Source organism: Phyllostomus hastatus, unplaced genomic scaffold (genome assembly GCF_019186645.2).
Source record: "Phyllostomus hastatus isolate PE091 unplaced genomic scaffold, TTU_PhHast_1.1 phas_scaffold_21, whole genome shotgun sequence".
Lineage (NCBI taxonomy): Eukaryota > Metazoa > Chordata > Mammalia > Chiroptera > Phyllostomidae > Phyllostomus > Phyllostomus hastatus.
The window spans coordinates 49,149,662-49,176,870 of record NW_025334017.1 but is presented as its reverse complement, the minus strand read 5'-3'; the positions used below and the strand labels follow the sequence as shown (position 1 = coordinate 49,176,870).

Here is a 27,209-nt window from a genome sequence, read left to right as displayed (position 1 = left end):
TTCCCAGTCAGGGCACATGCCTGGGTTGCAGGCCATGGCCCCCAGCAACCGCACATTGATGTTTCTCTCTTTCTCCCTCCAGTCCCTCTCTAAAAAAAATGAATTAAAAAAAAAAACACAAAACACAAAATCTTGCATTTCAGCCCTGGTTGGTGTGGCTCAGTGGACTGAGCACCGGCCTGAAAATCAAAGGGTTGCTGGTTTGATTCCCAGTTGGAGCACATGCATGGGATGCATGAGAGGCAACTACACATTGATGTTTCTCTGCCTCTTTCTTTCTTCCTCCCTTCCCCTCCAAAAATAAAATATACATTTTTAAAAGGTTGCATTTCAGTTTATAGTCTAGTAAATTGATATGATTTACAGATGGTTTTAAGTTTTAATTTTATTTATTTTTTTACTTTTAGAGAGGGGAAGGGATGGGGAAATGGAAGCATCAATGTGTGGTTGCCTCTCATGCGCCCCCTACTGGAGACCCAGCCTGCAACCCAGGCACTTGCCCTGACTGGGAATTGAACTGGTGACCTTTTGGTTCTCAGGGTGGTGCTGAATCCACTGAGTCACACCAGCCAGGGCTATTTTATTTTATTTATTTATTTTATCCTCACCCAAGGACTTTTTTATCATTTAGAGAGAGAGGAAAGGGTGAAGAGAGTGAGAAACATTAGTTGCCTTTTCTTATGCGCCCCGACCGGAGGATTGAACCTGCAACCTGGGGGTGTGCCCTGACCGGGAATCAGACCAGCAACCTTTCGCTTTGCAGGACGACACTCTACTCCAACCAACTGAGCCACCTGAGTGCTGGCCAGGGCACTACCCAACATTTTTACATGTAAGAGAAGACAGTGAATGTGACACCTGATTTATAAATATGAGTGGATAGTTTTTACGTTCGTTAAACTTCGTTTACGTTCGTTACGTTCGTTTTACGTTCGAGCCACCTGAGTGCTGGCCAGGGCACTACCCAACATTTTTACATGTAAGAGAAGACAGTGAATGTGACACCTGATTTATAAATATGAGTGGATAGTTTTTACGTTCGTTAAAAATCATGGAAACTGCCCCCGCTGGTATAGCTCAGTGGATCGAGTGCGGGCTGCGAACCAAAGGGTCACCAGTTCAGTTCCCAGTCAGGGCACAGGCCTGGGTTGCAGGCTGGGTCTCCAGTAGAGGGCACATGAGAGGCAACCACACACTGATCTTTCTCCCTCCCTTCCCCTCTCTCTAAAAATAAACAAAAACCTTAAAAAAAAACCCAGAGCCAAAATTAGTTTTAAAAAATTATGAAAACTTATTGAAAAAAAATGATGACATACAACATGAAATAATCCTAAGGCATCGCACAGAAAATCTAAGACTGCATGAAAGGTATCAGTACGGCGATCAACTGAGTCAGGAGTGGAGGCCACAGAGACACCCCCGTTTGTACGGAGCTTCATGGGGAGTCACATGTGGACGGTTGGAAACTCAGACTGGAAGAGACGGGGTTCCAACTGGACTGGTCGGGGTGGGCTGAGCTAACACCCGAAGGACACGATCGGCGGGAAACCTGCGCTCCTGTCGGCAGAGACGGCAGGCGAAGGACCACAGGAGTTTGGGGGGGGGGGGCACCAGCAAATCTCCAGGGACTTCCTGCAGGGCCTGTGGCTTCCGAAACGTTGGCATTCACACCCTTTTGCAGGTGCAGCCCTGATCTGGGGAAGGCTCAGCGCCTCTGCTGGCTGCCCTCCTCGTGGTCACCACCTGTGAACAAGCCTGAGGAGTGCCGGCCCCTGAGCTGTCCGCAGGGGACACCCACTCCGCAAGACCCCCTGGGAGAAACCGGAGCCCTCTGTGTGGGTGGGGTCGTGCAACCGCTCTGGAAAACTGTCCGGCAGGGTTTGAAACGGTCAGCACAGTGTTGCTGCGTGACTCAGCTCTTCCACTGGGCGGCAGAATGGAAACTTCCAGCCACACAGACACAGACAGACAGGTGCACGAACCCCCACCCTGTGGAGCTCCAGGAAGGGGAACCTCACTTGGGGTGCCAGGGAGGCCAGCAGGGGACGCACTCCCTGAGCCAACCGATGTCACAGGGAGGCGGGATGGTTAGTGTCGACCCAGCCAGAACTCTCCTCCATCAGGCCCCTCTCGGAAGACGTTCCGATCCACCCTCATCTCCTCGCAGGTGTCTGAGCCAAGGCTGCCGTGGGGGTGACCAGCTGGCGGCCTTCCCAGGGACTGGCGTCTAGACTTGGCGCTCCTCCCTTGTCTGCCACGGCCTTCTGAGACTGGGTGTCTGCAGCATGGCTTTCCATGGGGACACCATGGGGTGGCCCCCCAGGGATCCCCTTAGCTGGCCTCCTCGGTGAGCTTGGTCTTCACTGCCCGAGCAAAGGGACCGGAGTTTCGAGGTCAGCCTGCAGCTTCTCATCGAATCACAGCGCTCCCCCCGGACGCCCCAAGAGACCACACGGGAGCCCCGCCTGGGTGGTGCAGCTGAGGAAGGTCCTGCCCGCGGCCCACTTGGCCTGGCTGGGGTCAGAGGCCCTGGGGACTCTCCTTTGCAGGTGGAGCAGGTCAGGGACGCATCCTGCTAGGGAGCCGGGGGTGGGGGCCAGGAGAGGGAGGGACCCCAGGGAGTGTGACAGGGGAGTCACCAAAAGAAAGACAGACTGTCCTCCAGGCGCGGGAAGATGGAGCAGAGCCCTGCATCCCACATGCTTCAAGCCAGTGTCTGGGCTGGAAGAGGCCCAAGTGACCTCAGGGCAGTGGGCAGCAGGCTCCCGGAGACCAGAGCAGCAGATACTGGAATCGTTGATGGTCAGGAGCAAGGACCCAGCCACCCCGACACTACTGTTTCAGGGAGGCTGGGAGGCCCCTTAGAATTCCACGGCGGGGAGGGAGCCCCTTTAAACGCCCCCAAGTCAGGTAGTGGGGCTCTGAGCAGATGCAAATGTGGGGACTAGACCATTCTGTCATCCAGGGGCCACTACAGCTCCAAGCACATCAGAACCTATACCTGTGGGGGCTCTGGGCTGAGAAGCGCTGGCCTGGGAAGGTGAAGGCCCCACCTCAGCCCCTTGCCCAGAGCCCGGCCTGGCGCTCCCTGCTTGGGCCCAGCTGAGGTGGCCACACCTGGGAGTGGTGGCTGCCCGGACCTGCCCTCTGGGGACAACGTGCTGCCTTAGGACCTGCCTGGGCCACGGCCTCCCTCCGAGGTCACCTTCAACTGCCCTCGCCCCAAGACTGAGAGGATCTTTGGGCAGAGCTGGGAGCGCCAGAGCAACTGCCACCTACTGCCCAGCTGGAGGCTCAAGCACCCCAACAGGCCCTGCAGGCAGGGCCCAGCCCTGAGGGGCCTGGCATGGTGGGCCGTCCTGCCTCCCTGGCCTCGCGCCCGGCTCCGGGCAGCCACCGGAGGGAAGGGTGTGCCGGGTGGCTCTCAGGCCCGGGAGGCACTGCAGACTTCAAAGGGCAGCGGCTTCCTCCAACCCCCCTTCCAGCCCCAGGGTGATGCGTGTGGGGGAGGGGGGCGACGTGCTGATGAGGGGTGTGGGGAGGGCGCACCCAGGGCCGTGCCACCCACCCTGCCTCGTCCTCCTCCCTGCATCTTCACTCACCGCCCCCAAGCCCCCATCCCCAAATCAAGCAGCCAGGCCCAGCGGCCCCAGGAACTAGGGCCCGGCTGGTGGCCGCCTCTCCTCACGGCTGGGCTGCTGGAACCCCGGACCAGAAGTTCTGGCGGTCAAGGTGTGCAGGCCTTGCCCTTGAGTCCATGGGGGACTCCCTCATGTTCTGTCGGTCCTGCCGAGGCGGGTGGGGTGGGGGTGGGGGTATAGAGGAATGACAGGAAGAGGCCCCCACACGGGCCGGGCCGAGTCAAGGACCAGAACAATCATGGGAAGGAGCTGGGGGCAGGGACAGCAGTGCTCACTTCCCGATTCCTGTGGGGCCTCACTGCGCCCCCCCCCCACGGCGGCCCCCACCTGCACACCTCCGAGGCTCAGCTCCGGTGTTCAGTCTGGCTGGAGAGCACCCCCACCCTCAGGACGTGCTGTGGCTGGCACAGAGAGGCAGCCGCCTGTCCCAGGGCGGTGCGAGCTGCTCAGGAAGGGGCAGCTGATGTCTGAATAGAGGGTCTGGGACATGTGGGAGTCTGGTCGTGGAAAAAGCCAGAAACCGGAGGCTGGAGGCTCAGGGAAGGGGTCAGTGCTCTTGAGAAGAAAGGTCCCAAGACTGGCTGGAACCTTACGCTGCAGTCCCAGTCCCACTTGCCGAGCCCCTCCCAATGCCTGGAGGCGGCAGCCAGGCCCAGGCAGGACCCCCAGAGAGCGGCAGGGGAGGAGGACCACACCCAGGCTCAGGTCACAAAGCGGGGACAGCCACCCCGCCTGACGACTGGGCCTGGCTGGCTGGACCCAGCACACGCCTGGAGGAGGCTGTGGGGCAGTGGCCCAGAGGGAGGGGGCCTTACCACTTAGCTGGAGATGCCGGATGGGCTGGCACTGAGTGGACACCATGCTGCCTCCGACCGCCCAGGCCTGCGTGTGTCCTTGGCCCAGAAGTGGGCCTTTGCCCTCCCTCGGGGCAGTTCTCAGGGGGCGGGTGGGGGGCGGGTCTGAGAGGCAATGATCAGGGGTGGGCGGCAGGCAGGAGGCCTGGGCTCGGAGGGCCTAATCCCAGGAACCACCAGCACAGTGTGTGTGTGTGTGGGGGGCTCCTCCAGAACCACCAGACCCCCGCGGAGGCTCCGGGGACGTCCCCATCTGCACGAGAGGAGGGAGTCCTGGGGTAAACGTGTTTACTGCGCAACGCCCACCCCGGGCCGGGGCCCGGCTCCAGGCCTGCCCACGGCCCCAGTGTGGACCTTGCTCGGGCCGGACGTGCCAGGGCCCTCTGCGGAGTGTGCAGGGCCTGTGCTGGTGCCCCTGCATGGGGAGGGCCTCCCCGGGCAGCGGCCAGTGCACCTGAAGGCAGGTAGGGTGGAGTGAAGTCCCCACCTGCCCGGGTTTAGGGTCCACAGAGATCCACACAGTCCTTCCCGCTGCGGAACACGTGGTAGACGCTGGTGGGAGGGAACATGGCGACCGCTCCGAGCAGGGAGCCGACCTGGATGGCCACGCCCGCTGCCAGCAGTGCCGGCTGGCCGCCCCCATGCAGCAGGGAGCTGGCGGCCACCTTCACGTATGAGAACAGTCCCACGAACAGCACCCATGACAGCACCTGGGGGGCAGACACAGCAGCAGGCTGAGCGAGCGGTGCCCCCAGCTCTGTGGCCAACCCCCCTCCCCACCCTGCTTGCCTCGGGGTCCCCAGTGTACTCACCACGAGCACCAGCCCTGCGGGAGTGCCCACGAGGGGCGGGCAGGGGCTCAGGACCGCCAGCGCCATCAGGTAGGCCCCAAAGAGCATGCCCAGCAGAGAGAGACCGCCCAGCCCTGCCAAGGACCTGCCGGGGAAAAGCAGAAAGTCAGGGCCGGCTGTCCCGGGACCGGGTCCCCGTCCCTGAGTCCCAGCCCGAGTGGCTTCAGGCCCCTGTGCACCTGCACAGCACGCCCATAGCCAGGAAGCAGGCGAGGGGGTTGGCGGCATTGCCCAGAACTGCGGCCAGGTGGTAGGCCAGGCGTCCGTAGGGCAGGCAGGAGAAGCTCTGCACAGCAGGCAACACGCCATTGGTCAGCGCGTTGGTGACGGCCAGCAGGCCCAGCAGGCAGACACTGTGGGCCGAGAGCAGCCGATGGGCCTCCGGGTCTGGGCCAGGGGTGCTGGCCGCCACCTGGAAAGGTGGCTCCTGCAGTGGCAAGGCCTCCTCCTCGTCCTCCACTCCTGGGGCTCCTCCCACCTGCAGGCCGGGCCCCGGGCCCCCCGTGGGTGTGGACGGTGGTAACGGCAACAGCAGCAGGAGACCCTGGAAGGCGGCGGCCGACGTGACCAGGAGGGCAGCCAGTATCCAGAAGAAGGTGCTGGCGGGAAAACGCTCTGGGAAGTTGTGGGGAGGCCCAGGAGTGCCGTTGATGGGGGCCGGCGGGCACTCGAGGCGGCCCACACCCTGCGCCAGGGCCAGCACGCAGGGCAGCAGGGCACTCAGGCCCTGGCCCAGAAAGAAGGACCGCAGGAAGGGGGGCGGCAGGTGGCTCAGGAAGGGCAGGAAAGTGACGTTCGAGGCACAGCAGGCCAGTGCCAGCAGAAAGGTCAGTGTCAGGAAGGCCACCGAGTGGTCTTGCCCCGCCACCGGTGCCACCTGCTGCCACAGAGGCGCTAGCAGCGCGGTGCCCACCACACTCAACACCTGCACCACCTGGATGGGCGCCTGCTCGCCCTTGCCCGGGGCCAGCCGTCTCCACAGAGTCACCGCCAGCAGGCCCAGGTTCCCCAGCGCCACGAGCACAGAGAGGTAGGAGGGGAGGCTCCAACCTGCAGGGAAGGGAGGAGGCCACCTCAGAGGCTAAGGGACAAGACTGCGGCAGCCCTCCCTGGGGTGGAGCTGGCCTGCCCTCACTTGCCGGTGCACTCTCACTCACCCTCAGGGAGGTCTTTCACCACCACCGGCAGCTCCACCCAGATCCCGTTGACGGCAGCCCAGGAGCCCATGCCGAAGAGGGCTACCAACAGGTGGGTCAACACCAGACGGCCCAGCGGAGGCGCGGCCATCCAGCCAAGGCTGGAACCCCCAGGACAGGGCTGGGTCCCCACCTAGGTCCAGAGAAGGCGCTTCCGCTCTTCTGGAAACTGAAGAGCGTTTCTAGCCTGAAGGATACAGACGCGCAGGCGGAAGAAAGCACAAGGAAGAGACGCAGGAGTCAGGAGAAGGCCAGACAGCCAAGACCCGGGAAGGACGGGGGTGGGGAGGAGGGGCCCAAATATACGACGTAGTACCTGTCCCCGCTGTCAGGACCACGACACGGCAAGGTGGAGAAGCAAAAAGCTGGGTCCAAACTGCCGCGGCGGCCCCCCAGGAAGGATGGTAACGAGGGAGCTGGCTTCGGGTCTGATTGTCGAGACTGCCGCCAGCCTCACCCCAAAACAGACACGGAGACAAGGACTCCGTGGCAGGGGTACCCCTCAGGCGGGCGCCACACGTGCCTCTGCGTCTTCCGCGCCCACCTGGGAGTCTGGAGGAGCTTGGGCGAGACCCAGGAGGCGGGAGACCGGTGGGGCTTTGAAGGGATGTAGCCGAAGCGAGGACGCCCTCGCTGCGTCGGGTGGGCGGTGGACAGCAGCCCGGGGCGACGGAGTCCCCGCGCCCCCGGTGCAGCGCCCGGGTGCTCCCCGGGTCGGAGGCAGGCCGGCAGGCCACGCGGCGAGGGCGCCGCCTCCGGCCCAAGGCCGTGGCTCCAGCCCAGAGCCGGTGAGAGCGGGGTGTGTGGTCGGGACAGAGAAAGAACTCGCACTCGCTGGCCGGCACGCTCAACATCCACCGCCGGAAGTCCCGTGCCCGGAAGCGGGTGCTGAGTCTGCGGGGAGGGGCCAGCCCCGCCCTCCGGCCCCGCCCCTTCCGCTCCCCTGGGTCTGGCTCCTGGGATGGCGCCCGGAGTGGCGCGGCGGGCCCGGCGCCGAGTCCGGGGCGCGCCGCCGGCTGGGGTGCGGGCCCGTTCGGCCGAGGACTGGTGGTGGGACCGGCTGGCGCCGAGCGGCTCCGGGTACCACCTGCTGCAGTCGGACAGCATGCTGCTGGTGCTGCCCGGCTCGGGGCCCGCCCGCGCCCGCGCGCACAGGCGCGCCGCCCGCCGCGCTCAGCGGCTGCGGTTGCCTGGGTCCCGCGCCACGGCGGCCAAGGCCAAGCCGAAATCCGCACCCGCACCTGCTCCGGCTCCTACACCCGCGCCTCAGCAAGGGCCCGACCCGGGCTGGGGCGACCGCATCCCTTTGGAAATCCTGTTGCAGATTTTCGGGTTGCTGGTGGCGGCCGATGGGCCTGTGCCCTTCCTCGGCAGGTACCCCGGACCCATCGAGCGCAGCGGCCTGGCTCTGGCTGACCTGTTGCTATCCAGCGGGTGGCGGAGGCGGGGACGTCTGAGCGTGAGCGCGTCCACACGCATACCAGAGAGCACAGCCTCTTCGGGAATCCATTTGGAGCCCCAGGCGCTCGACTTTGAGCTGAAACGCCCTCAGCTTTGTAAGAGCTGCGGCGTCCGGGGGGTGGCATCGACCACAAAAGGCCCTGCCCTTCAGCAGAGCTTTTCTTCCAGGGCTGCACGTGTGTGCCGCCGCTGGCACGAGGCGGCCTCCCAGCCTGCTCTCTGGCACACCGTCACCCTGTCGCCACCACTGGCCGGCCGCCCTACTAAAGCGGGGGCCAAGGCTGAGAAGAAGCTCCTTGCTTCCCTGGAGTGGTTTATGCCCAATCGGTGAGGCGTCCCCTCTTTTCTTTATCCCCTTACTGCACCTGTGTTGTGTGGAAAGTCCCAGGCCCCTTCCTGCACCAAGGTGACGGGTGGGGAGGACCCAGAAGAAGACAGCATGGGGACACTGTGCGGAATTGCTTCTGCCGTTCCTGCAGGTTCTCGCAGCTCCAGAGGCTGACGCTCATCCACTGGAAGTCCCAGGTACATGCTGTGTTGAAGGTGAGTACTCACGGCTTCCCTGCACCTCAGCTGTCACACTTTGGGCTTGCTTGTTATTCCCAGGGACTGGGTCAGGCACTGCAGGGCCCACCACTGTTCCATGGGGACACCTGCCTGGTTCTCCTTTCTTGTCTCCTCCACCAGGGAGATGCTGGAAGTAGGAGCCCCAGGTGGGCCCGGCATGGACAGAAAGGAAGTCAGAGCTGAGGCAATAGAGTGGCACCAGCCCCTGGTTTCTTTCCTTATCACCATAGCCTGCCCTCCCCCAGTTCCACTGGACCTTTGTCTCCGACAGCTTGTAAGCGAGTCCTGTCCTCGGCTCACCTTCCTCAAGCTTTCTGACTGCCACGGTGTGACCCCTGACACTTTGACTGGGCTGGCCAGAGCCTGTCCTCAGCTCCACAGCCTGGACATACAGCATTCCATGGTGAGCCCTGCGTTCCCAGGGGCCCCGAGGAAGCCCAAGCCAAGGTGACAGGTAACCCTGTGCTGGGTCCCCAGGTGGAGTCCACGGCCGTGGTGAGCTTCTTGGAGGAGGTGGGGCCCCGTATGCGCAAGCTGTGGCTGACCTGCAGCTCCCAGACAACAGCCATCTTGGGTGCACTGCTGGTAGGTTGGTGACAGGCAGGAGCAGAGCGGGTGCAGAACCAGGGACTGCCAGGCCACCGACCCGCTTCACCCCCACCTCTGCAGAGCAGCTGCTGCCCCCAGCTCCAGCTCCTTGAGGTGAGCACGGGCATCAACCGAAACAACACTCCCCTCCAGCTGCCCGTGGAGGCCTTGCAGAGAGCCTGCCCCCAGCTGCAGGTACCTGACACCCCACCTCTGCCCCCTGTCACCCCTCTCCCCACCTGCAGCCTGGGCCTTGCTCCCAGGTGCTGCGGCTGCTGAATCTGGTGTGGCTGCCCAAACCTCCTGGGCGAGCGGCGACTCCCGGCCCAGGCTTCCCCAGCCTCGAGGAGCTCTGCCTCGCTGGCCCCACCTGCAACTTCGTGAGCGACGAGGCCTTGGGACGCCTGCTGCACAGCTCCCCTAACCTGCGCCTTCTGGATCTCCGCGGCTGTGCCCGAATCACACCTGCTGGCCTGCGTGACCTGCCGTGTCGGGGTCAGCTCTCCCTGGGTGGTGGCAGGGCAGGGGTGACTCAGGGACCCTTGCCCACCCCACAGCTCATCCCCACCCCTCTCATCTCCAGAGCTGGAGCAGCTTTATCTGGGCCTGTACGGCATGTCTGACCGGCTGACTCTAGCCAAGGAGGGCAGCCCCCTGTTGACTGAGAAGTGGGCCCACACTCTGCGGGAACTGGACTTAAGTGGCCAGGGCTTCAGCGAGAAGGACTTGGAGCAGGCCCTGGCTGCCTTCTCAGGCACCCCTGGGGGCTCACAGCCAGCTCTGTGCTCCCTCAACCTCAGGGGCACTCGGGTCACACCAAGCACGGTCAGGTCAGCACCCTCTCCCCTGGTCCCTTGGAGCCAGTATGACGCGCTCCCCATCCTGCCTGGCTTGCCAGCTCCAGGGGTCCAAAGGGGAGCGCATACGGGTCAGGCCTCTGCTGGGGGTCAGCCCAGGGGACACCAAGGGGACTGGAGCTGGACCTTGGGGGCTAGGGTGGCAGAACCAGCTGTGGCACACGGGCAGAGGGGGCTCCCCAGCCTGGCCCGGTCCTGCCGGGGCCTGGGTCTCCTGGGGGCCGGTGGCTCACCCCACGGCCTACCCTGCCCCACAGCTCTGTGATCAGCAGCTGCCCGGGCTTGCGGTTCCTCAACCTGGAGTCCTGCCGCTGCCTCCCACGGGGTCTGAAGCGGGCCTACCGGGGCCCAGAGGACGTCCAGCGGTGCCTGGAGCAGCTGCTCACCAGCCCTGCCTCCCCCAGCTAGGCAGCCTGGCTCTACACCCTTCCAGTTTTGGATATTGGAACATTTTGTTACAATAAACGTTTCTAAGAACTCTGTGTGGTCCTTGGGGTTGGAGTGAGGGGACAGGGCTCATACCTGAGGGAGCCCCTCGCAGCTAGAGCTGCCTGGAGCCTGTGCTGTTTTTGGGGGGTGACCCCAGGGCTCACTGCTGGGCTGGAATCCTGAGCTCAGTGTGCGAGGGTCTGCTTTGGGGGACGCCTCAGTGGGCTGTGTGTGGTTGTGTGTGAGGCTCTGGCCTGGGCAGATGTGGTGGGGGGGCGGCTCAGCCATGGGTTTTGTGAGGTACACTGCGTACAGATTTCTGTGCACCTTAGGGCTGAGGCGTCCCACCACCCCATCCTTCAGTTAAGGATTTGAACCAGGCTTTACGGGGAGCCTTCCGTGGGTGTGGCAGGACCAGCAGGGAAGTGAATGCCCACCATAGTGACCTGGCCAGGAGACCCTACTAAGAAGGGGTAATCAACAGTATGGACCCTTCTAGAACCCACCACCTCAAGGTTCTAGAACGCGAGCCGCAGCCCAGTCTGGGCCGCCGCCACCTGGTGTCGCTCTGCTCCCCTGCTTGTCGCCTGTGAGCTCCTGCTCCTTCCTGGACCGCAGCCCTGGAAACTTTCTTCCCGGTACGAGCGCAACTGTGGGCAGTGGGTGGCGCCGACTCGCCGCCCAGCTGACCTCCTGTGCCTGACCCAGGCCCAGGCCTCCAACGGCTGGATCAGCGGCCTTTCCAGGTCTTCCTTCGGAAAGCGCTTCCAGCTCTGGAACCTAGGACTCTTTTGCAACGAGCGCCACCTGGCTAAGCGCCTCAAGAGCAACAGCTTCTACCCTTTCACGGAGCTGCAGCCCAACGGTGCGCGCGTCTGGGCGGGGCCGCGATGCAGGGGTGGGGCCTGGGACTGAGTAGGGGGCGGCTGGGGCGGGGCCAGCAGATGCTTGGTGTCCGAGGCGGAGCCCTGGTGCCGCCATTCCTGCGAAGAGCAGGGGCTGACTGTCCTCACGCGCCCCGGCCGCGCCACCGCAGTCTTCCAGCTGGAGTACTACCTGGACACTCTGTGGAAGGGGATGCTGCTCTTTCTCGTCGGCCTCTTCCTGCTCAGCTTCGGCTTGGTGAACCAGGTCTGAGCTCCTGGGCCCGCCTCCCCTCACACCCCCCCCCACCTTCCCCGGGGGCCAGAACAGAGCTGAGATGTTCCCCGCGGCGCCCACAGGTGCAGAAGCAGCAGACGTGGGTCTTCCCCGCGTACGGGGTGGCCGTGGGCCTGTGGATCATGATCTCATCTCTGCCGCGCCGTCGCCTGGTGCTGAACCAAGAGCTCGGCATGTACAACTTCTCCATCCAGGGCCACACCGTGTTTCAGGGACCCTTGCACCTGCTCTACGTGCGCCTGGCGCTCAGCTCTGACGGTGACGCACGCGGGGGCGGGCGTGGGGAGTGCGTGCGAGGGAAGGGGGCAGGCAAGCCAGAGCTGCGCGTTCCCTGGGAGCCCGCCGACCCCGCCCCTCCCCCGAGTTTCCGCCTCCTCCCACGCCCCCCAGGCTGAGCTACCTGCCCTCCGCTAGCTTATGGAAGGTGCTTCTTCCAACTGGTTCTGTGCGGCCACAAGCTGGAGCCGCTGGTGCTGGTGCAGCTGTCCGATCGCTACGAGGTGGGTCCGGCCCCAGCCAGCCCTGGGCTCAGACAGACCCTCCCTCCTTCCTTGGCTCAACGTGACCTTGACCACTGCTTAGGTCTTAGGATGAGGCCATTCTGCAGGCAGTCCTGGCCTGGCCTTTGTGCTGGAGCCGGTGGTGGAGTGGGCGCTGCTGGGGCTGACCCGCAAGCCCGGCGGTGCGGCCTGGCGACGGAAGGGGACGCCTTGGGAGGGGTCGGGCGGCGGTGGGGCCTCTCCTGCCCCAGCCGGAACTGACTGCCACACGCTCCCCCAGCAAATGGAATTCCTGGGCCGTCACATCGCCCGGAAGCTCAACATTAACTACTTCGACTGCCTGACTACGTCCTACCGGCACGTGGTCCGCCACTGGCCCCTGGGGACCACCGTCAGCCCCAGGGTCTGGCAGCGCAAGACCAGGGCCTGCGACAAAAGCTGCCAGTCGGACCTGGACCTGGACGTGTGACCCTGCAGCCCGCCCCGCCCTGCCCTGCCCCCCTTCCCTCCTCGCCCGTCGGCCTGCCCCTCCCCCTCCAGCTCCTCTCGCAGCCCGGCCCCACCCCTGGCCTCCTCTCAGTAAAGCTGCCGCTCAGTCCCGGTGGTCTCCTCTCCAGGCGTGGGGAAGGCCCCCTGCCAGGGTCTCCTCCTAGCACCCCCTTCCCAGGGCCTCCAGGCTGCTGTCAGGGAGTCCGAGCTGAGAGGTGGGGGTATGGGTGGGACTCAAGCCTGAGCACCACCAGGACTCCGAGGGGGGGGACCCAGCGTCAGAGAGGGGTGGGGTATGGGCTGCTCTGCCCCCTGGGACAGCAGCCCTGAGCCGGTCCTGCCCGGCCTCCAACGCTGACCAGCAAGCAGAATCCCAGAGCCCAAATCTGAGGGGTCCTGCCCGGGTCAGGGGCCTGTCCCTGGTCCACTCGGCAGTGGGGCCGGGCACAGCCACAGGTCCAAGCCCTGTGTCTGGAGGTGCACCCCGGACTAGACAGCCCGGAAGTCCCTGCAGCAGAGCCCTAGGCCAGGGCTCACCGCCAGCTGGGGGGAGGCCCTTGTGTCTGCTGGAACCCCAGTGCCTGTCCCCTTATCCAGTGGGTGTTCCTGCCCGCTGGGTGCCAGGAGCTGCTGTGGCAGCAGAGAAGGCAGTGAGCCACGGGGGCCCAGGAGGCACGCCTGGCGCCGTCCGCCTGGTTTTCCTGGTCACACCCTCCCTCGTGGCCCTGCTGGTGAATTAGGTCTTGGCGCACTGTGTCGGCTGAGCGCCCCTGGAGCCAGGACCAGCTGTGTGATTTGCAGGGCCCCAGGCAGAGTGAGCATGCGGAGCCCCTTGTTAAAAAGTTGTGAAGCGTTTCCATGAGGTGACACTAGAGCGTTAAGCCACAGGCCCTTCTGAGCGTAGGGCTTTGTGCAGCTGCTGAGGTCACCTGCCCCTAGAGCTGGCCCTGCCCAGAACCGTGGCTCAGGGTGGACTTCCAGTCCCGAGGCTTTCCCCCACCAGCACCCCCACCTGGGGCAGGGTCCAGGGGCTGCTGGAACTGCTTTAGGCCGTCCCGGGCACCAGTGCAGGACGCCTGCCCCTCAGAAGATAGGGTCCGAGTCGTCCCAAGAGTGGCAGTGCCCAGCTTTTACCAAGGGGACGGGCTCAAGAGGGTGGGCAGAGCCTGGCACTGGAAGTGCGGGGACCGTGTGGTGGGGGAGGTGAGGAGCGTGGGGTGTGGGCCATGCAGCCAGGCTGGCTGGGTGATGCCCTGCGGCCTGACCCCCAGTGCCCAGGCCGCCTGGTAGCTTTGGACAGGGGTGAGAAGGGCACGCCAGCTCGTCTGACTCCGGGAGGCTGCTCAGAGGGGTCTGCGAGGCTTCAGGCTGGGGACTTGGTCTCATCCACAAATTCCCTGCCCTCCTGAAACCCCCCTGCCATCTGAGGGGATGGGGTTTGCAGTGCACAGGCTGAAGACCCTCTCTACTGCCAGGGGGTGGGGTCTCCCGGACGATGCCACATCGACTCATACAAGCAGCTGGGGGGCCCGTGGAGCCCTGGGCAGAGGGTGTGATGCAGGACCGAGCTGGATGGGCCGAAGACGCTGCAGGGAGATGGCCTGGTCTGAAAGGGGAGGACGGGGAGGCAGGAGGCTGCAGCTCTTTGCCACCGGGAACCAGGGGAGAGCTGTGAGCAGAGAGGCACGAGGGTCCTGGAGGGAGGGGAGTGGGCCGGGAGGTTGTGGGGGAGGGGCTGGGAGGGAAGTGCAGCTGGGACTCTGAAGGGGCAGAGGGGCATAGGGAAGACCCCGGGCAGGTCCAGGCCGCAGTCTGAGGCCACAGCAGGCCGGGTCTGCTGGCAGGCAGGGTGCAGGAGAAAAGGGGAGGGACTCAGGGTGAGTCCAGGGTTTCTGGCCTGGGCACGGGGGCTGGGGTCGGGAGAGGAGAGACCGAGGAATCAGGAGGTCTGAGTTGGGGGAGGTTCAGCACACCCGTTGAAAATGGCTGGACTAGGGTATGGGAAAGGAAGAGCAGCACTTTTACAGAAGAAACTCCTGGCAGACAGCACCTTCACCGAGCGACTGAGGTCGGCGTCAGCAGTGGGGGGCCCCGTGGGCGGGCCCTCTGCCGGGGTGTGGTGACCAACTCGCCTCTGAGGTCTCCCCTCCACACCCAGGCCCTCGGCCGACCGCCCGCACATCAGGCAGACCCCAACTGAGACGCGTTCTGCAAAACGGACCAGTGCTCCTCGCAATGGCCAAAGCCATGGAAACGAAGGGAGACAGAGAAACTGCTGCTGGCGTGCCGACTGGTGCCTGGACTGCACACTGACGTCCGTCCATCGTCCCTCCTGGCCCCTGTGCCGCCCGGCGTGCATCTTACTCCTGCATTTGTTATGAACCACACATATGGTGTTGTTGTTTGTTTGTTTGTTTGTTCTCTGCTGGTTACTAAGCCCATTCACAGAAAAGCCAGGAGGAAGACAATGGAAAGAAGAGAGCATTTGGGAGATTCTGAATGCAGAGGTTTAAGGATTCCTCATTGAATGAAGAAAATGTTCTTCATGGGAAAATAAGGGGTTTGGGGAAAATGAGAAGGGGGCAGCCCACACCTGACTTTGTTATTGTTTAACCAGTTGAGTATCTTTTGTTTATTTTTAAAGATTTTATTTATTTTGACTTCCAGCCAAGATGGAGGCATAGGTGGTCTCACTGTGCCTCCTCGAGCAACCAAAACTAAGGACGACAAGAATTGACAAACAAAAAACAACCAGAACAGAGAGAAATGAACCGAACGGAAGCCTGACTACCATATATCCAGTCCAGTAAGGAGGGGCGGAGTCCGAGGTCTATGGAGAGGGGGCGAGGGGTCCCGGCAGGAAAAAGCGGTGGCTGGCAGAGGCGGGCGCACAGGGTGCAGGCGGCAGTTGGTGGACCCCAGACACGCAGGGGCAGCTGACGAACCTGGTGGCAGATCCTGGACACGGGAGGCCACAAGCAGACCCAGTGAGGTGCACAAGGCAGCTGGCTGTCCGCAGTCACACCTTTGAGCGCAGATAAACCAGGAAAAAATGGGCAGCGACACAGACCGCGCAACCCAGGGACCCAGCGCCGAGAAACAAAGCCTAAAAGCACCAACTGAAAACACCTGTGGGGGTTGAGGTGCCGGGAGATTCTCTCAGCCTCACAGGAGAGCTCCTTTGGGAGACCCACAGAGTCCTAGAAAGTACACACGCCCACCCACCCCGGGAATCAGCACCAGAAGGGTCCAATTTGCTTGTGGGAAGCGGCACAGGGGACTGAAGTCCTAGAGAGAGCGGAGCGGGCGCCATTGTTCCCTCTTGGACTCCGCCCCCACATATGATGTCACAACCCAGCGACTGAGGTGCTCTGCCCTGGTGAACACCTAAGGCTCCGCCCCTCATGCGTAATAGGCGTGACCAGACCAAAAAGGAAAAAAAAAATAAATAAAAAAGATGGCTCAAACAGAATTAAAAGCTCCAGTGTCAGTTTTTTTAAGTGTCCGAGAGATAGCCAACCTATCAGATGCACAGTTCAAAGCACTGGTGATCAGGATGCTCACAGAATTGGTTGACTTTGGTCATAACTTAGATGAACAAATGCAGGCTATAATAATAGAAATGAAGGAAAATGCACAGGGAACCAATAGTGATGGAAAGAAAACTGGGTTTCAAATCAATGGAAGGAACTAGAAGGAAGAAAGGAACAACCAAACAGAAAAGAATGAAGAAACAAGAAATCAAAAAAAATTAGGAGAGGCTTAGGGACCTCCAGGACATCTTTAAATGTTCCAACATCCAAATTATAAGGGTACCAGAAGGGGAAGAGGAAGAGCAACAAGTGGAAAAGTTATTTTAACAAATAATAAAGGAGAACTTCCCCAATCTGACAAAGGAAATAGACTTTCAGGAAGTCCAGGAAGCTCAGAGAGTCCCAAAGAGGTTGGACCTAAGGAGGAACATGTCAAGGCACATCATAATTACATTACCCAAGGTAAAAATGAAGGAGAGAATTCTAGAAGCAGCAAGAGATAAGGGGACAGTTGCCTACAAAGGAGTTCCCATCAGAATGTCAGCTGATTTCTCAGAAGAGACCTTGCAGGCAAGAAGGGGCTGGAAAGAAGTATTCAAAGTCATGAAAGGCAAGGACCTGCATCCAAGATTGCTTTATCCAGCAAAGCTTTCATTTAGAATGGAAGGGGAAATAAAGTGCTTCTCAGATAAGGCCAAGTTAAAGGAGTTCATCATCACCAAGCCCTTATTATATGAAATGTTAAAGGGACTTATCTAAGAAAAAGAAGATAAAAAAATATGAACAGTAAAAAAGATAGCAAACTCACAATCATTAACAACCACGCCTAAAACAAAAACTACAACTAAGCAAACAACTGGAACAGGAACAGAACCACAGAAATGAAGATCACATGGAGGGTTAGCACCAGGGGAGTGGGAGGAGGAGAGAGGGGGAAAAGATATAGAGAATAAGTAGCATAGACAATAGGTTGAAAATAGACGGGGGGAGGGCAAGAATAGGATGGGAAATGTAGAAGCTAAAGAACTTATGACACATGGACATGAACTAAAGGGGGGGAATGTGGGTGGGAGAGGGTGGGCAGGGTGGAAGGGAGTGAAGGGGAAAATGGGACAACTGTAATAGCATAATCAATAAAATATATTTAAAAAGATTTTATTTATTTTTAGAAGGGAAGACAGGGAGAGAAACACTGATCAGTTGCCTCTGTCAGGCCCCCAGCTGGGGACCGGGCCCACAGCCCAGGCACGTGCCCTGCCCAGGAAGGCGCCTGTGGTTCACAGGCCAGCGCCCAATCCACTGAGTCACACCAGCCAGGGCAGTTGAGTATCTTCAATAACAAGAAACAAAGTCTTTATTACATGTACCCACTGTCATATAATTTCCACACTTTTCACTTCTGAGGACGTAGATTTTCACCGGGAGTCCCTCCCTTTAGGATCTCCTGTGGGCTAGGCCCCCGGGGGGCGAGCTCTCACAGCTTCTGTGTGTCTGAAAAGTCCGTGCCACTTGTGTTTCTGAAACATATTTCCCCTGGGTATCGGGTTCTAGGTAAGCGGCACGTCCTTTACTGAGTTGAGAAAGAGAGAGATGTTGGTTTCTGCTGATCTGTGCACTCGTTGGTTGATTCTTGCACTCGGTCTTCCTGAGTGGGGGCCACACCCGAAGCCTTGGTGTATCAGGGTGACACTCCCAACCAGCCGAGCTGCCCGGCCAGGGCCTCTGTCTGCTGCTCGTAACATTTCCCTTTGTCGTCGGATTAGGATGTGGCCTGATGTGATTTTCCTCCCATAGCGTGTGCTTGGGCGTTGTTGACCTTCTTGGATCCATGAGTTTATCATTTCCATTAAATCTGAAAACATTTTGGCCACCATTTCTACCAGTATTTTCTCCAGTCCCTCCGTCCTTTCTGGACTCCGCTGCGTGTGTCTGGGGCCCCTTGAGCCTGTGCCACAGCTCCCTGAGACTCTGTCCTTTTCTTCCCCCTGCTGGGTTTTACTTTGGGTCACTTTTATTGTAGGTCTTCAGTTCCACTCATCTGCAGACTCTAATGTATCAATTCCTTCTTGTGTGTTTTTATTCATCTCAGCCATTGCAATGTCCATTTCTAGAAATTCCGCTTGGGTCTTTCTGATACCTTCCATGTCTCTCCTTAACATCTTCAGTCCCGCCCTGGCCGGGTGGCTCAGCGGGTTGGAGCACTGTCCCTGCACCAGAAGGTTGCGTGTTGGACTCCCAGTCAGGGCGCATGCCTAGGGCGTGGGCTCAGTCCCTGGTCAGGGAGCTTATGAGAAGCAACCCATCAATGTTTCTGTCTCATATCGATGTCTCTCTTTCTCTCTCTCCCTCCCTCTCCCCCTTCTTCTCTCTCTAAAATCAATAAATATATCCTCAGGTGAGGGTTTTTTAAAAAAGATATGTTCAGCCCTGGCTGGCGTAGCTCAGTGGATTGAGCGCGGGCTGCAAACCAAAATGTCGCAGGTTCGATTCCCAGTCAGGGCACATGCCTGGGTTGCAGGCCATGGCCCCCCGCAACCGCACATTGATGTTTCTCTCTCTCTCTATCTCCCTTCCTTCCCTCTCTGAAAATAAATAAAATCTTAAAAAAAAAAAAAGACACGTTCAGTCTTTCCTCCAGCCCCCAGGACTGGGATGGAGCCCCAACCATGGTGACGCCCTTGTCCACAAATCCCATCCCCTGTGCCGGTTCTGGCTCAGCTCTGGCTGTGGATTCTGCTCCTCGTTTTGAGCAGTGGTTTCCTGGCTCTGTGACCACCTGGCAGTTTCAGCGCTGGCAGCCACATGTGAACTGCACGTTGTTGGGCTCCAGATGGTGTGTCTTCCTACGAACGACCCTGACGTTGGCCCTGCAATGCAGCCTGATCAGAAACCGTGTGCGCCCAGCCCTGGCTGGTGGGGCTCAGTGGCCGAGCACTGGCCTGCGAATCAGAGAGTCATCGGTTCAATTCCCGGTCTAGGGCACATGCTTGGGTTGCAGGCCAGGTCCTCAGTGGGGGCATTCGAGAGGCAACCACACAATGATGTCTCTCTCCCTCTCTTCCTTCCCCTCTCCAAAAAAATAAATAAATAAAATCATATATATATACAAAAGTTTTGGCTGGTGTGGTTTGGTAGATTGAGCACTAGCCTATGAACCAAATGGTCACCGGTTTGATTCCTGGTCAGGGCAACCACACATTGATGTTTTTCTCCCTCTTTCTCCTTCCCTTCCCCTCTCTCTAAAAATGAATAAAATATTTTTAAAAAGAAAGAAATCGTGTGACCCCCTTCAGGCCTTGCTGCTAATCTTGGTTAGGGGCCTCACATGGGGTTTTGTGTAGGGTTAGTTTTGCCCTCGGTGGAGGAAACCCTGTGGTTGGCGAGTTCCCCGCCCTGCGTGAGCTCCAGGGGCTGCTCCTTCTCATCCTTTCAGGTGGTTCTTTCCCCAGACTCCGGAACGTTCCTCAAACACCCACACCTCTGTGGCCTAGGGCTCCCGGCCGCACACTCCACAGTTGGCTTCTCCCCACACTCTGGATTCTCAGCAGCCTTCCCCTGCCTCTCCTCCTGCTTTCCCCATCACGACTGTCGCCCGCCTGGGCCACCTTTCACTCTGAGCAGCTTCTCGTCCTGGGCTTGGCTGTGGGCCCCAGGAGCACAGCGGCCAGCATCTGCTGCCATCCATCGCCTCGCCCGGCCGAGCACAGCCTGGAGTTCGGTGCAGGTCTTCGCGGTGTAGGCAGAAATGGCTCCAGACGTGCCCACATCTCCGAGTTCTTGTCGACAGCGCCCACACCCACCCCGGCCTGTCCCAACAAAGCCCAGAGACAGGCCCTGCTGTGGCCTGGAGGGCACGATCCCCATCACTGAGAGGGAGGGAGGCTTGAAAGGTGCAGCAATTCTTTGGCCCTGGGCTGCAGGCGGGGAGGCACTGCAGGGCCCCGAGTCCCGTTTCACAGCGGGAAAGGGGGTTGAGCCAGCAGCAGCAGGCCAGGGGCCACAGCTCTCCACCCAGGACACCAGTGTGCTTCTGGGAAGGAAAGACACCCCGCCCCCCTGTTCTGCGAAAGAAGAGAAGCCTGGGGCCGCTGAGGTGCCAGGGAGCCAAGGTCCGGTCCTGGCAGCCAGGGAGGGAGATGTCCAGGAGTGGACCCTCTAGGCCGGCCTGGGCTGGGCTGGGGCTGCCTAGGACAGAGGGAGGGGGGTGGAAGGTGACAACAGGGCCCTTGGTGGGCACAGGCAGGCCTCCTGGCTCTGCTGGGGCAGGGCTGGCCACACAGCACTTGGAGTCTGCCTCGAAGCCTAGCCTTTCAGCGACAGGGGACCTGCTCAGGACCGGAGGCGGCACACCCAGAAGCAGCGGGAGGCAGAGGGGCATCAAAGGGACATCTCCCCAGCCCCATCTGGACGAGGGGCTGGGCCCGGCAGTGCTGTGCACCAGGACTGGGGGGCAGAGTCCCCAGGGCTCAAAGCTGGGTCTGCTGGGGGGCGCAGTGGAGTTGCCTGGGGACCCCAGTCTCCTCTGCAGCAATGAAGCCCCTCCCACGCTCCAGCTCTGAGAGGCAGAAATGCAGGACGGCCCGGAGGACCAGGGCTGGAACTTTCCAAAGGAGCGAGAATCACCAACTGTCCTTTCCCAGCCCCTCCTCGCTGGACCCCAGGGCCGGGCCCAAGGACCTCGGGATGGGGCGGAGGGTCGGGGCGAGGAGGCCAAGTAATTGAGGCGGCACATGTGCGCTGCGCACCCAGGAGGCTTCGGACCGATGGCCAGAGCCTGGGCCCAGCTGCCCCTCCCCGCCGCGCGCCCCAAGGGGTTGTGAGCTCCAGCAGAGGGCGAGGGCAAGGGCCGTCCGAACGGCCCCCTCGGGAGCACCCGGTGGCGGGGCACATGTGTCAGGGCCCCGACACCTCCTCTTTGGAGAGGGTTGGGGGGCCAAGGGGCTGGGGAGACTGACGGAGGGAGGCCGGGCCGGGCACAGCGAGCGGACGCGGACAGCGGGGGGCAGTGAAGGGCGACAGAGGAAAGAGGTGAAGACGGAGGGACGAAGGTCAGGGCCAGAGCGACAGGGCGACGGGGCTAACGGAGGGGGCGGCGGTGTGGTCGGGGAGCAGCCGTGGGGCGGGGTGCTCGGGAGGCGGCGGCGGCAGCGCGAGGTGACGGACGGAGCCTGGCACGTGCCGCCAGCACCTGGAGGGCTCGTCCCGTAATTAGGCCTCGGTCCAGATGAGCCCCCAGTCCCGCAATCAAAATGCTAATTGGCCCCGAGCCTCCGGCTGCGCCTCGGCCGAGCCCCCCTGGGAGGGAGCGAGGACCAGCGGCTCGATGGATGAAGATCCCGGTACCCGCCCCCACTTCGGACCTCGCCGGCTGCGGCTCGGCGATAAGGGGGCGGCTGCGCTCCTCCCCCGCCCCTCGGGAGCGCCTGCCACGCAAGATGAATATTCCGCCGCCGCCACGGCCCGGGCCGCCGGCCACAAAGCAGGCCCGCGGTCTCCGCCGCGTCCCGGCGCCGCGCTGGCGCGCACCCACCCTCGCACGGCTCCTGGGCGGAGACGCGGGGGGAAGCGGGGCGCAGTGCGGGCTGCACCGGGCGCTGAGCTCAGCAATCTCCGCACGCCCCCGCACGCGCGCCCCCGACGCGGCCGGCCGCCGCGCGCTCCCGGCCGGTGCTCGCGGGCCCCGCACAAGGTCACCGTGTGCAGCGACGGGGGCGCGCGCACCCCGGCCTTGCCCGAGCTCCCGGCTCCGCTGCGCCCGGAGCCACCCCAGCGACCTTGGCCCCCGGCGACCGCAGGCCGCAGGGGCGCGCGCTCCGACGGCGGAGACCCGGACCGCCCGGCCCGGCGGGGGCGGGAGAAGGGACAATGGCGGCTCCGAGCCCTAATGAGGGACGCATGTCCCCGCGCGCTGCCATTGTGCGGCTCGGAGACGGCCCCCCCAACCCCGCACCCTCGCGCCCCGCCATTGGCTGCGGGGCCTGACGTCATGGGGGCCGCAATCTCGGGGTGGGCGGCCGCGGGCAGGGTTCCCCGCCTGGTTACCAGGCCGCGGGGTGGGGGTGGGGGCTGCAGCCGCGCGGAGGGGCGGGATGCCACCAGCGGAGCCGCATTTCTGGAGCCCGGGCCGGGCAGCCCCCGTTCCGCCGCGCGCGCCGCTCGCCCGGTCGCCGCCGCGCGCGGCCTCGGCCCCTTGGGAGAGCGGCGGGCGGAGGGAGCCTCGCCCGCGGGCGCGGGGTCAGCCCGGGTGACCGAGGGGCAGGGAGACACTGCGGCACGGGGCGCGCGCGGAGCCTGTCGCTGCGCTTCCGCTGCCTCAGCACCCGCGCCCGCCCCGCCCGCCCCGCCCGCCCCTGCGGGTCCCTGGCCTTCGCCCCGAAAGTGGGCGGGCGCGCGCGCGGGACCAGCCTGAGGTCGCCCCGGCTCCCTTCCCGAAAGACCCCAAGTCCCGGGCTCGTGGGTCCCCGGCCGGTCGCCCCGTCCCCCCCACCCCCGACAATGCCGCGGGTCGCGGGCTGCCGATCCCGGGGCTGCGCGGGGAACCACCGAGTGCGGGGGCCGCGGCGTCCCCAGGACCCTTCCCAGGAGACCCCGGCCCGGCCCGGCCCAGCGCAGCCACTTCCGCCGCCCCGCCGCCCGCCCCCTCCCGCTGCTCCCCGGCTTTAAAAGCCGGAGGCTGGGCCGGGCCGCAGGCAGAGGCGGCGGCGGGCGCAGGAGGCCGGGCCCGGGAGCTGTCCGAGCGCCGAGCCCCGCCCCCGGAGCCCCCGTCTCCCCCCACCCCTCTCCCTCGGCCCGCCCTCCCTGCGCACCCCTCCCCCCGAGGACCCCCGCCCCCCGCCCGCCGCCGCCGCCGCCGCCGCCGCCGCTCGCTCGGGCTGCAGAACAATAAAGCGAGCCTCCCGGAGACCCCCGCCGAGGACCCCCGCCCGGCGGCCGAGCCCCCGCGGCCCGCCCCTCGCCGCCCGCGCCGGCAGAGCGCGCCCGGTCGCTGGCCGAGGTGCTGGCCGGGCCGGCGCTGGCCGCGGTGCTGAAGCTGCCGCCGCTCCCGCCGCCGCCGCCGTGTTCGCCGGGCCCGGCGCCGCCACCCCCGGGGACATGGGGGGTCGCTGACTGAGGCTCCGCCGCGGCGGCGGGGGGGAGGGGAAGGGGGCCGCGGAGCCGGGCCAGCCCTGCACCCACCCGCAGCCTCCGGGCCCGGGACGGAGCCGCTCCCCCCTCCCGCCCCCCCAGCCTCCTCCCCCGCCTGTCCAGGGGCGGCACTGCGGGCTGGGAAGCCGGGACCAGAGGAGGGAAGGAAGGAAGGAAGGAAGGAAGGAAGGAAGGAAGGAAGGAAGGAAGGAGGAAGGAGGAAGGAGGAGAGGAAGGAGGGAAGGGAGAGAAGAGACCAGAGCCGACGGGCGAAGAGCGGAGCCAGGAGGAAGGAAGGGGCGGAGGCGGAGGCGCTCCTGCCGCAGCACCCGAAGGCCGGAGCGGGGACCCGCGCTGCCTCCCGCCGCTCCTCGGATGGTGACGGGGCCTCGCCGCGGCCGCAGCCCCCCCGCGCCCCGGCTCCGCAGGCCCGCAGCGCCGGAGCCCCGCAGGAACCATGCCCAGGTCCTTCCTGGTCAAGAAGGTCAAACTTGACACGTTCTCCTCGGCGGACCTCGAGAGCTCCTACGGGCGCGCCCGCGGCGACCTCGGCGTGCGACTGCACGAGAAAGGTGCGAGCCGGGCTGAGGCCGGGGGCGGCGGGGGGCCCTGGGCAGAGGCGAGAGGGGTGGCGGGCCGGCGGGCCCGGGGGAGGGGCAGGGGCCCCGGGCGACAGACCCTGGGGAAGCGGACCGGCGGGAGGCGGTGGCTGAACCCCGACCGCGGAGTGGAAGAAGATGGGGGCGGGGAGAGGGGAGCGCAGAGTCAGACCAGAACCAGACCAGAGCTGGCCCACGGCCGGCTGGACAGCGAAAGTGTCAGCGCTGAGAGAGGGTGGGGAGCAGGGGGCGCCTGCAGACCCCGACGACACTGACCCGCACTGGGGCCCACGCCGCAGGGACCCCTGCTGCCGGGACAGGCCCCACACCCAGAAACCGGGGCCTGCCGGGCACCCTCTGCTCTTCCCCGGACCGCCTGCCGGGGCCAGCAGGGGCAGGGGTGAGCTCCAGGGAGCAGGCACCACGGGTCCGGCGGGGCCGCCCACCTGTCAGGTGCAGATGCCAGCAGAGGCAGCGGCAGGGTCCTCCCCGAAGCCAGGGCCAGGAAGAAGGACGCGGGCAGGGGAGGTCCGAGTGCCGCAGGCAGGGGGAAGCTCTTTGTGTGCGGGCCCCCAAGTTCAAGGACAACTGCTGGCACGCGGGCCAGGGTGCCGGGGTGCCAGCAACACGGGGCGGCAGGACAAGTGTGACCTGCAGGAGCACGAACCTGTGTGTGCGCCCATGTGACTGCGTGTGGCCATGTGACTGCGCGTGTGTGTGACCCCGTGTGAGTGTGTGCCTGCCTGTGTGCCACTACCTGGGGCCATGTGACTCCGGGGCCACTGTGCGCCCATGTGACTGGCAGCCCTGCCGAGGGTCTGTGCGGGCGGCTGCGGTGTCCCGGGGCCGGCGTGCGGCCCCCTGTGTGTGTGTGTGTGGGGGGGGGGGCTCCAGGGCTGCTGGTGGCTGCGGTGGCCCCGAAGGAGCCAGAGTCCGCCTGGTGTTGAGTGTGCGTCCGTGACTGAGGCTGAGAGACCTCACTTGCCGGGGAGCAACTGCAGTGACCGGCGTCCTGTCGCTGGGAAGGTGTGCCCTGGTGGACGCCCTGGCTGCCTGGCCCGTCTCGGGAAGGCCCCCGCGGGGGTTAGGGCCAGGGGAGAAGGGCAACGGGGACAAGGCGGGACCCAAGGGTGCAGGGTGACCGGAGAAAGTGCAGGGAGAGACAGAGGTCGGGAACCAGAAGGGGTCCAGCCCAGTGAGGGAGGTGAGAGGGTGGGGCTAGGGGGGGCTCCGGGCCCGCGGGAGGAGCGCGTCCCCAGGGCTCACTGTGGGACCTAGAGCACCGGAGAGGGGCAGCGTCCAGGCTGGGAGCGGGCCCGCGGGGAGAGCCGGTGGGAACCCCGAGAGGCCGCAGCGGCGGGGTCCCTGGGCAGGAGCCGCCGGCTTTGTGCGCTGCGGGTCTGCAGTGTGTTGCATAATCAGAGAAAACTGCTGAAGTGGGGAGAACCCGAGGGGGAGGGGAAGGGGAAGGAGGGCGAGGGAAGCGCCGCCCCTCCCCCCTGACCTTGAGGCTCCGCGGAAGGGGGGCAGCCGCGCCGAAGATGCGCGTCTTCCTCCCTCTGCGAGGGTGGGGCCGGCGGGAGGCGGGGGCGGAGCTGGGCCGGACTGGGTCTCATCTCTCCTCTCCTCTCCTCTCTTCCCCTCCCTGCCGCCTTCGCCCTCCTGCCCCGCGGGCCCCCCGGCCCCTTCCCCTTTGTCCTTCTCCCGCTCCCTTCTTTCCGGACCCCGGCGTCTCCCGCCGCCCGCCCGTGTGTGTCTCGCCCGCTGCCCGGTTCCTTCCCCGCTGTCTGTCTGCCTGTCTGTTCGCCTCGGACCTCAGGATACCTCAACGACTACGCGGGTCCTGCCTCCGTCTACGATGGCGACACCGAGGCGGCCTTGCTTAAAGGGCCGTCCCCGGAGCCCATGTACGCTGCGGCGGTACGGGGGGAGCTGGGCCCGGCGGCCGTGGGCTCGGCGCCGCCGCCCACCCCGCGCCCGGAGCTGGCCACGGCGGCGGGCGGCTACATCAACGGCGACGCGGCCGTCAGCGAGGGCTACGCGGCCGACGCCTTCTTCATCACCGACGGGCGCTCGCGCCGCAAGGCCGCCAATGCCAACGCCGCCGCCGCCCCCTCCACGGCCTCGGCCCCCGACGGCGACGGCGGCGGAGGCGGGGCTGTGGCAGGTGCGCGCGCCGTGGGGTCCGGCGGCCGGGCGAGCACACGCGCAGGGGCGGGCACCGAGGCCCGCGCGGGGCCCGGGGCCGGCGGCGCAGGGGGCCGGCACGCCTGCGGCGAGTGCGGGAAAACGTACGCCACGTCGTCGAACCTGAGCCGCCACAAGCAGACGCACCGCAGCCTGGACAGTCAGCTGGCGCGGCGCTGCCCGACGTGCGGCAAGGTGTACGTGTCCATGCCGGCCATGGCCATGCACCTGCTCACGCACGACCTGCGCCACAAGTGCGGCGTGTGCGGCAAGGCCTTCTCGCGGCCCTGGCTGCTGCAGGGCCACATGCGCTCGCACACCGGCGAGAAGCCCTTCGGCTGCGCGCACTGCGGCAAGGCCTTCGCCGACCGCTCCAACCTGCGCGCGCACATGCAGACGCACTCGGCCTTCAAGCACTTCCAGTGCAAGCGCTGCAAGAAGAGCTTCGCGCTCAAGTCCTATCTCAACAAGCACTACGAGTCCGCCTGCTTCAAGGGCGGCGCCGGCGGCGGCGGCGGCGGCGGCGGCGGCGGCCCCGCGGCCCCCGCGCCGGCCGCACCGCAGCTCAGCCCCGTGCAGGCCTAGGGCGGCGGCGCCTCGGTCAGCTGGGTCGGCTCGCAGCAATATAGGCCCCCAGGGAAGTTTCCGCCGGCGCTCGGGTGGAGGGGCGGGAGGGTGGGCCCCTCCTCACAGCAATAGGGGGAGGGGGCCCCGCCCCGCCCGACAGGGGCCTCGCCGGCCCCTTCAAGCAATAGGGTCCCGAGGGGAGACCCACCCCGAGCTCCCTCCCTTCCCCTTCAGGGTGCCCCAGGCTTTTTCCCAGCAATAGGGTCGAGGAGACCCAGAACCGAACCTCATCTCCGAGTTAGGTTTCTGAAGACGGGGGTGGGGTGAGGTAGGGAGCGCCCCCTCCTCCCTCCTCTGCGCCCCTGGATCTTGTCGCAGAGACTCAGGTCTTCCCCACCCCTTCCCACGCCTTCCAGGGCCAGGCCTGCGGCCCAGACGTCCAGGGAGCCGGCCCCTCCCCAGCCACAGGCCCGGAAGGAGCAGGAGCGCGGCCTGCCGCGGCATCGCCACTCCTCAGCCCTCGCTGACCCCCGGAGTGCCAGGGCGTCGAGGACCGGGGAGGGAGGAGGACAGCGGCGCCCTTCCCCTCGGATTCCCTCGGGGG

General features: G+C 64.2%; 4 protein-coding genes across 6 annotated transcripts; 3 read left to right on the top strand and 1 right to left on the bottom strand.

The window, feature by feature from the left end:
- Window positions 1-1,281: 1,281 nt before the first annotated feature.
- Window positions 1,282-7,000, bottom strand: SLC52A2 (solute carrier family 52 member 2). Its single transcript, XM_045860923.1, has 5 exons — window positions 6,859-7,000; window positions 6,504-6,729; window positions 5,526-6,396; window positions 5,308-5,431; window positions 1,282-5,205 (listed from the first exon to the last, which is right to left on the bottom strand). Exons 2-5 carry the CDS (start codon window positions 6,631-6,633, stop codon window positions 4,993-4,995), a joined length of 1,338 nt encoding a protein of 445 aa, XP_045716879.1. The 5' UTR covers window positions 6,634-6,729; window positions 6,859-7,000; the 3' UTR covers window positions 1,282-4,992.
- A 489-nt stretch (window positions 7,001-7,489) lies between these two features.
- Window positions 7,490-10,493, top strand: FBXL6 (F-box and leucine rich repeat protein 6). Of its 3 annotated transcripts, none has more exons than XM_045860904.1 (9): window positions 7,490-7,916; window positions 8,172-8,330; window positions 8,483-8,546; window positions 8,842-8,973; window positions 9,048-9,155; window positions 9,240-9,272; window positions 9,422-9,653; window positions 9,742-9,988; window positions 10,273-10,493. In XM_045860904.1, exons 1-9 carry the CDS (start codon window positions 7,504-7,506, stop codon window positions 10,421-10,423), a joined length of 1,539 nt encoding a protein of 512 aa, XP_045716860.1. In that variant the 5' UTR covers window positions 7,490-7,503; the 3' UTR covers window positions 10,424-10,493. The 3 variants fall into 3 exon arrangements, with proteins under 3 accessions (XP_045716860.1, XP_045716859.1, XP_045716858.1); XM_045860903.1 differs by having other exon boundaries at window positions 9,404-9,653; XM_045860902.1 differs by having other exon boundaries at window positions 9,240-9,353.
- Window positions 10,494-10,730: 237 nt separating this feature from the next.
- Window positions 10,731-12,583, top strand: TMEM249 (transmembrane protein 249). Its single transcript, XM_045860975.1, has 6 exons — window positions 10,731-10,739; window positions 11,063-11,309; window positions 11,481-11,575; window positions 11,668-11,863; window positions 12,020-12,105; window positions 12,386-12,583. The coding sequence occupies exons 1-6, from the start codon at window positions 10,731-10,733 to the stop codon at window positions 12,572-12,574; spliced, it is 822 nt and encodes a 273-aa protein (XP_045716931.1). The 3' UTR covers window positions 12,575-12,583.
- A 10,782-nt stretch (window positions 12,584-23,365) lies between these two features.
- On the top strand, window positions 23,366-26,623 carry SCRT1 (scratch family transcriptional repressor 1). Its single transcript, XM_045860934.1, has 2 exons — window positions 23,366-23,824; window positions 25,671-26,623. The coding sequence occupies exons 1-2, from the start codon at window positions 23,710-23,712 to the stop codon at window positions 26,621-26,623; spliced, it is 1,068 nt and encodes a 355-aa protein (XP_045716890.1). The 5' UTR covers window positions 23,366-23,709.
- The last annotated feature ends 586 nt before the right edge of the window (window positions 26,624-27,209 follow it).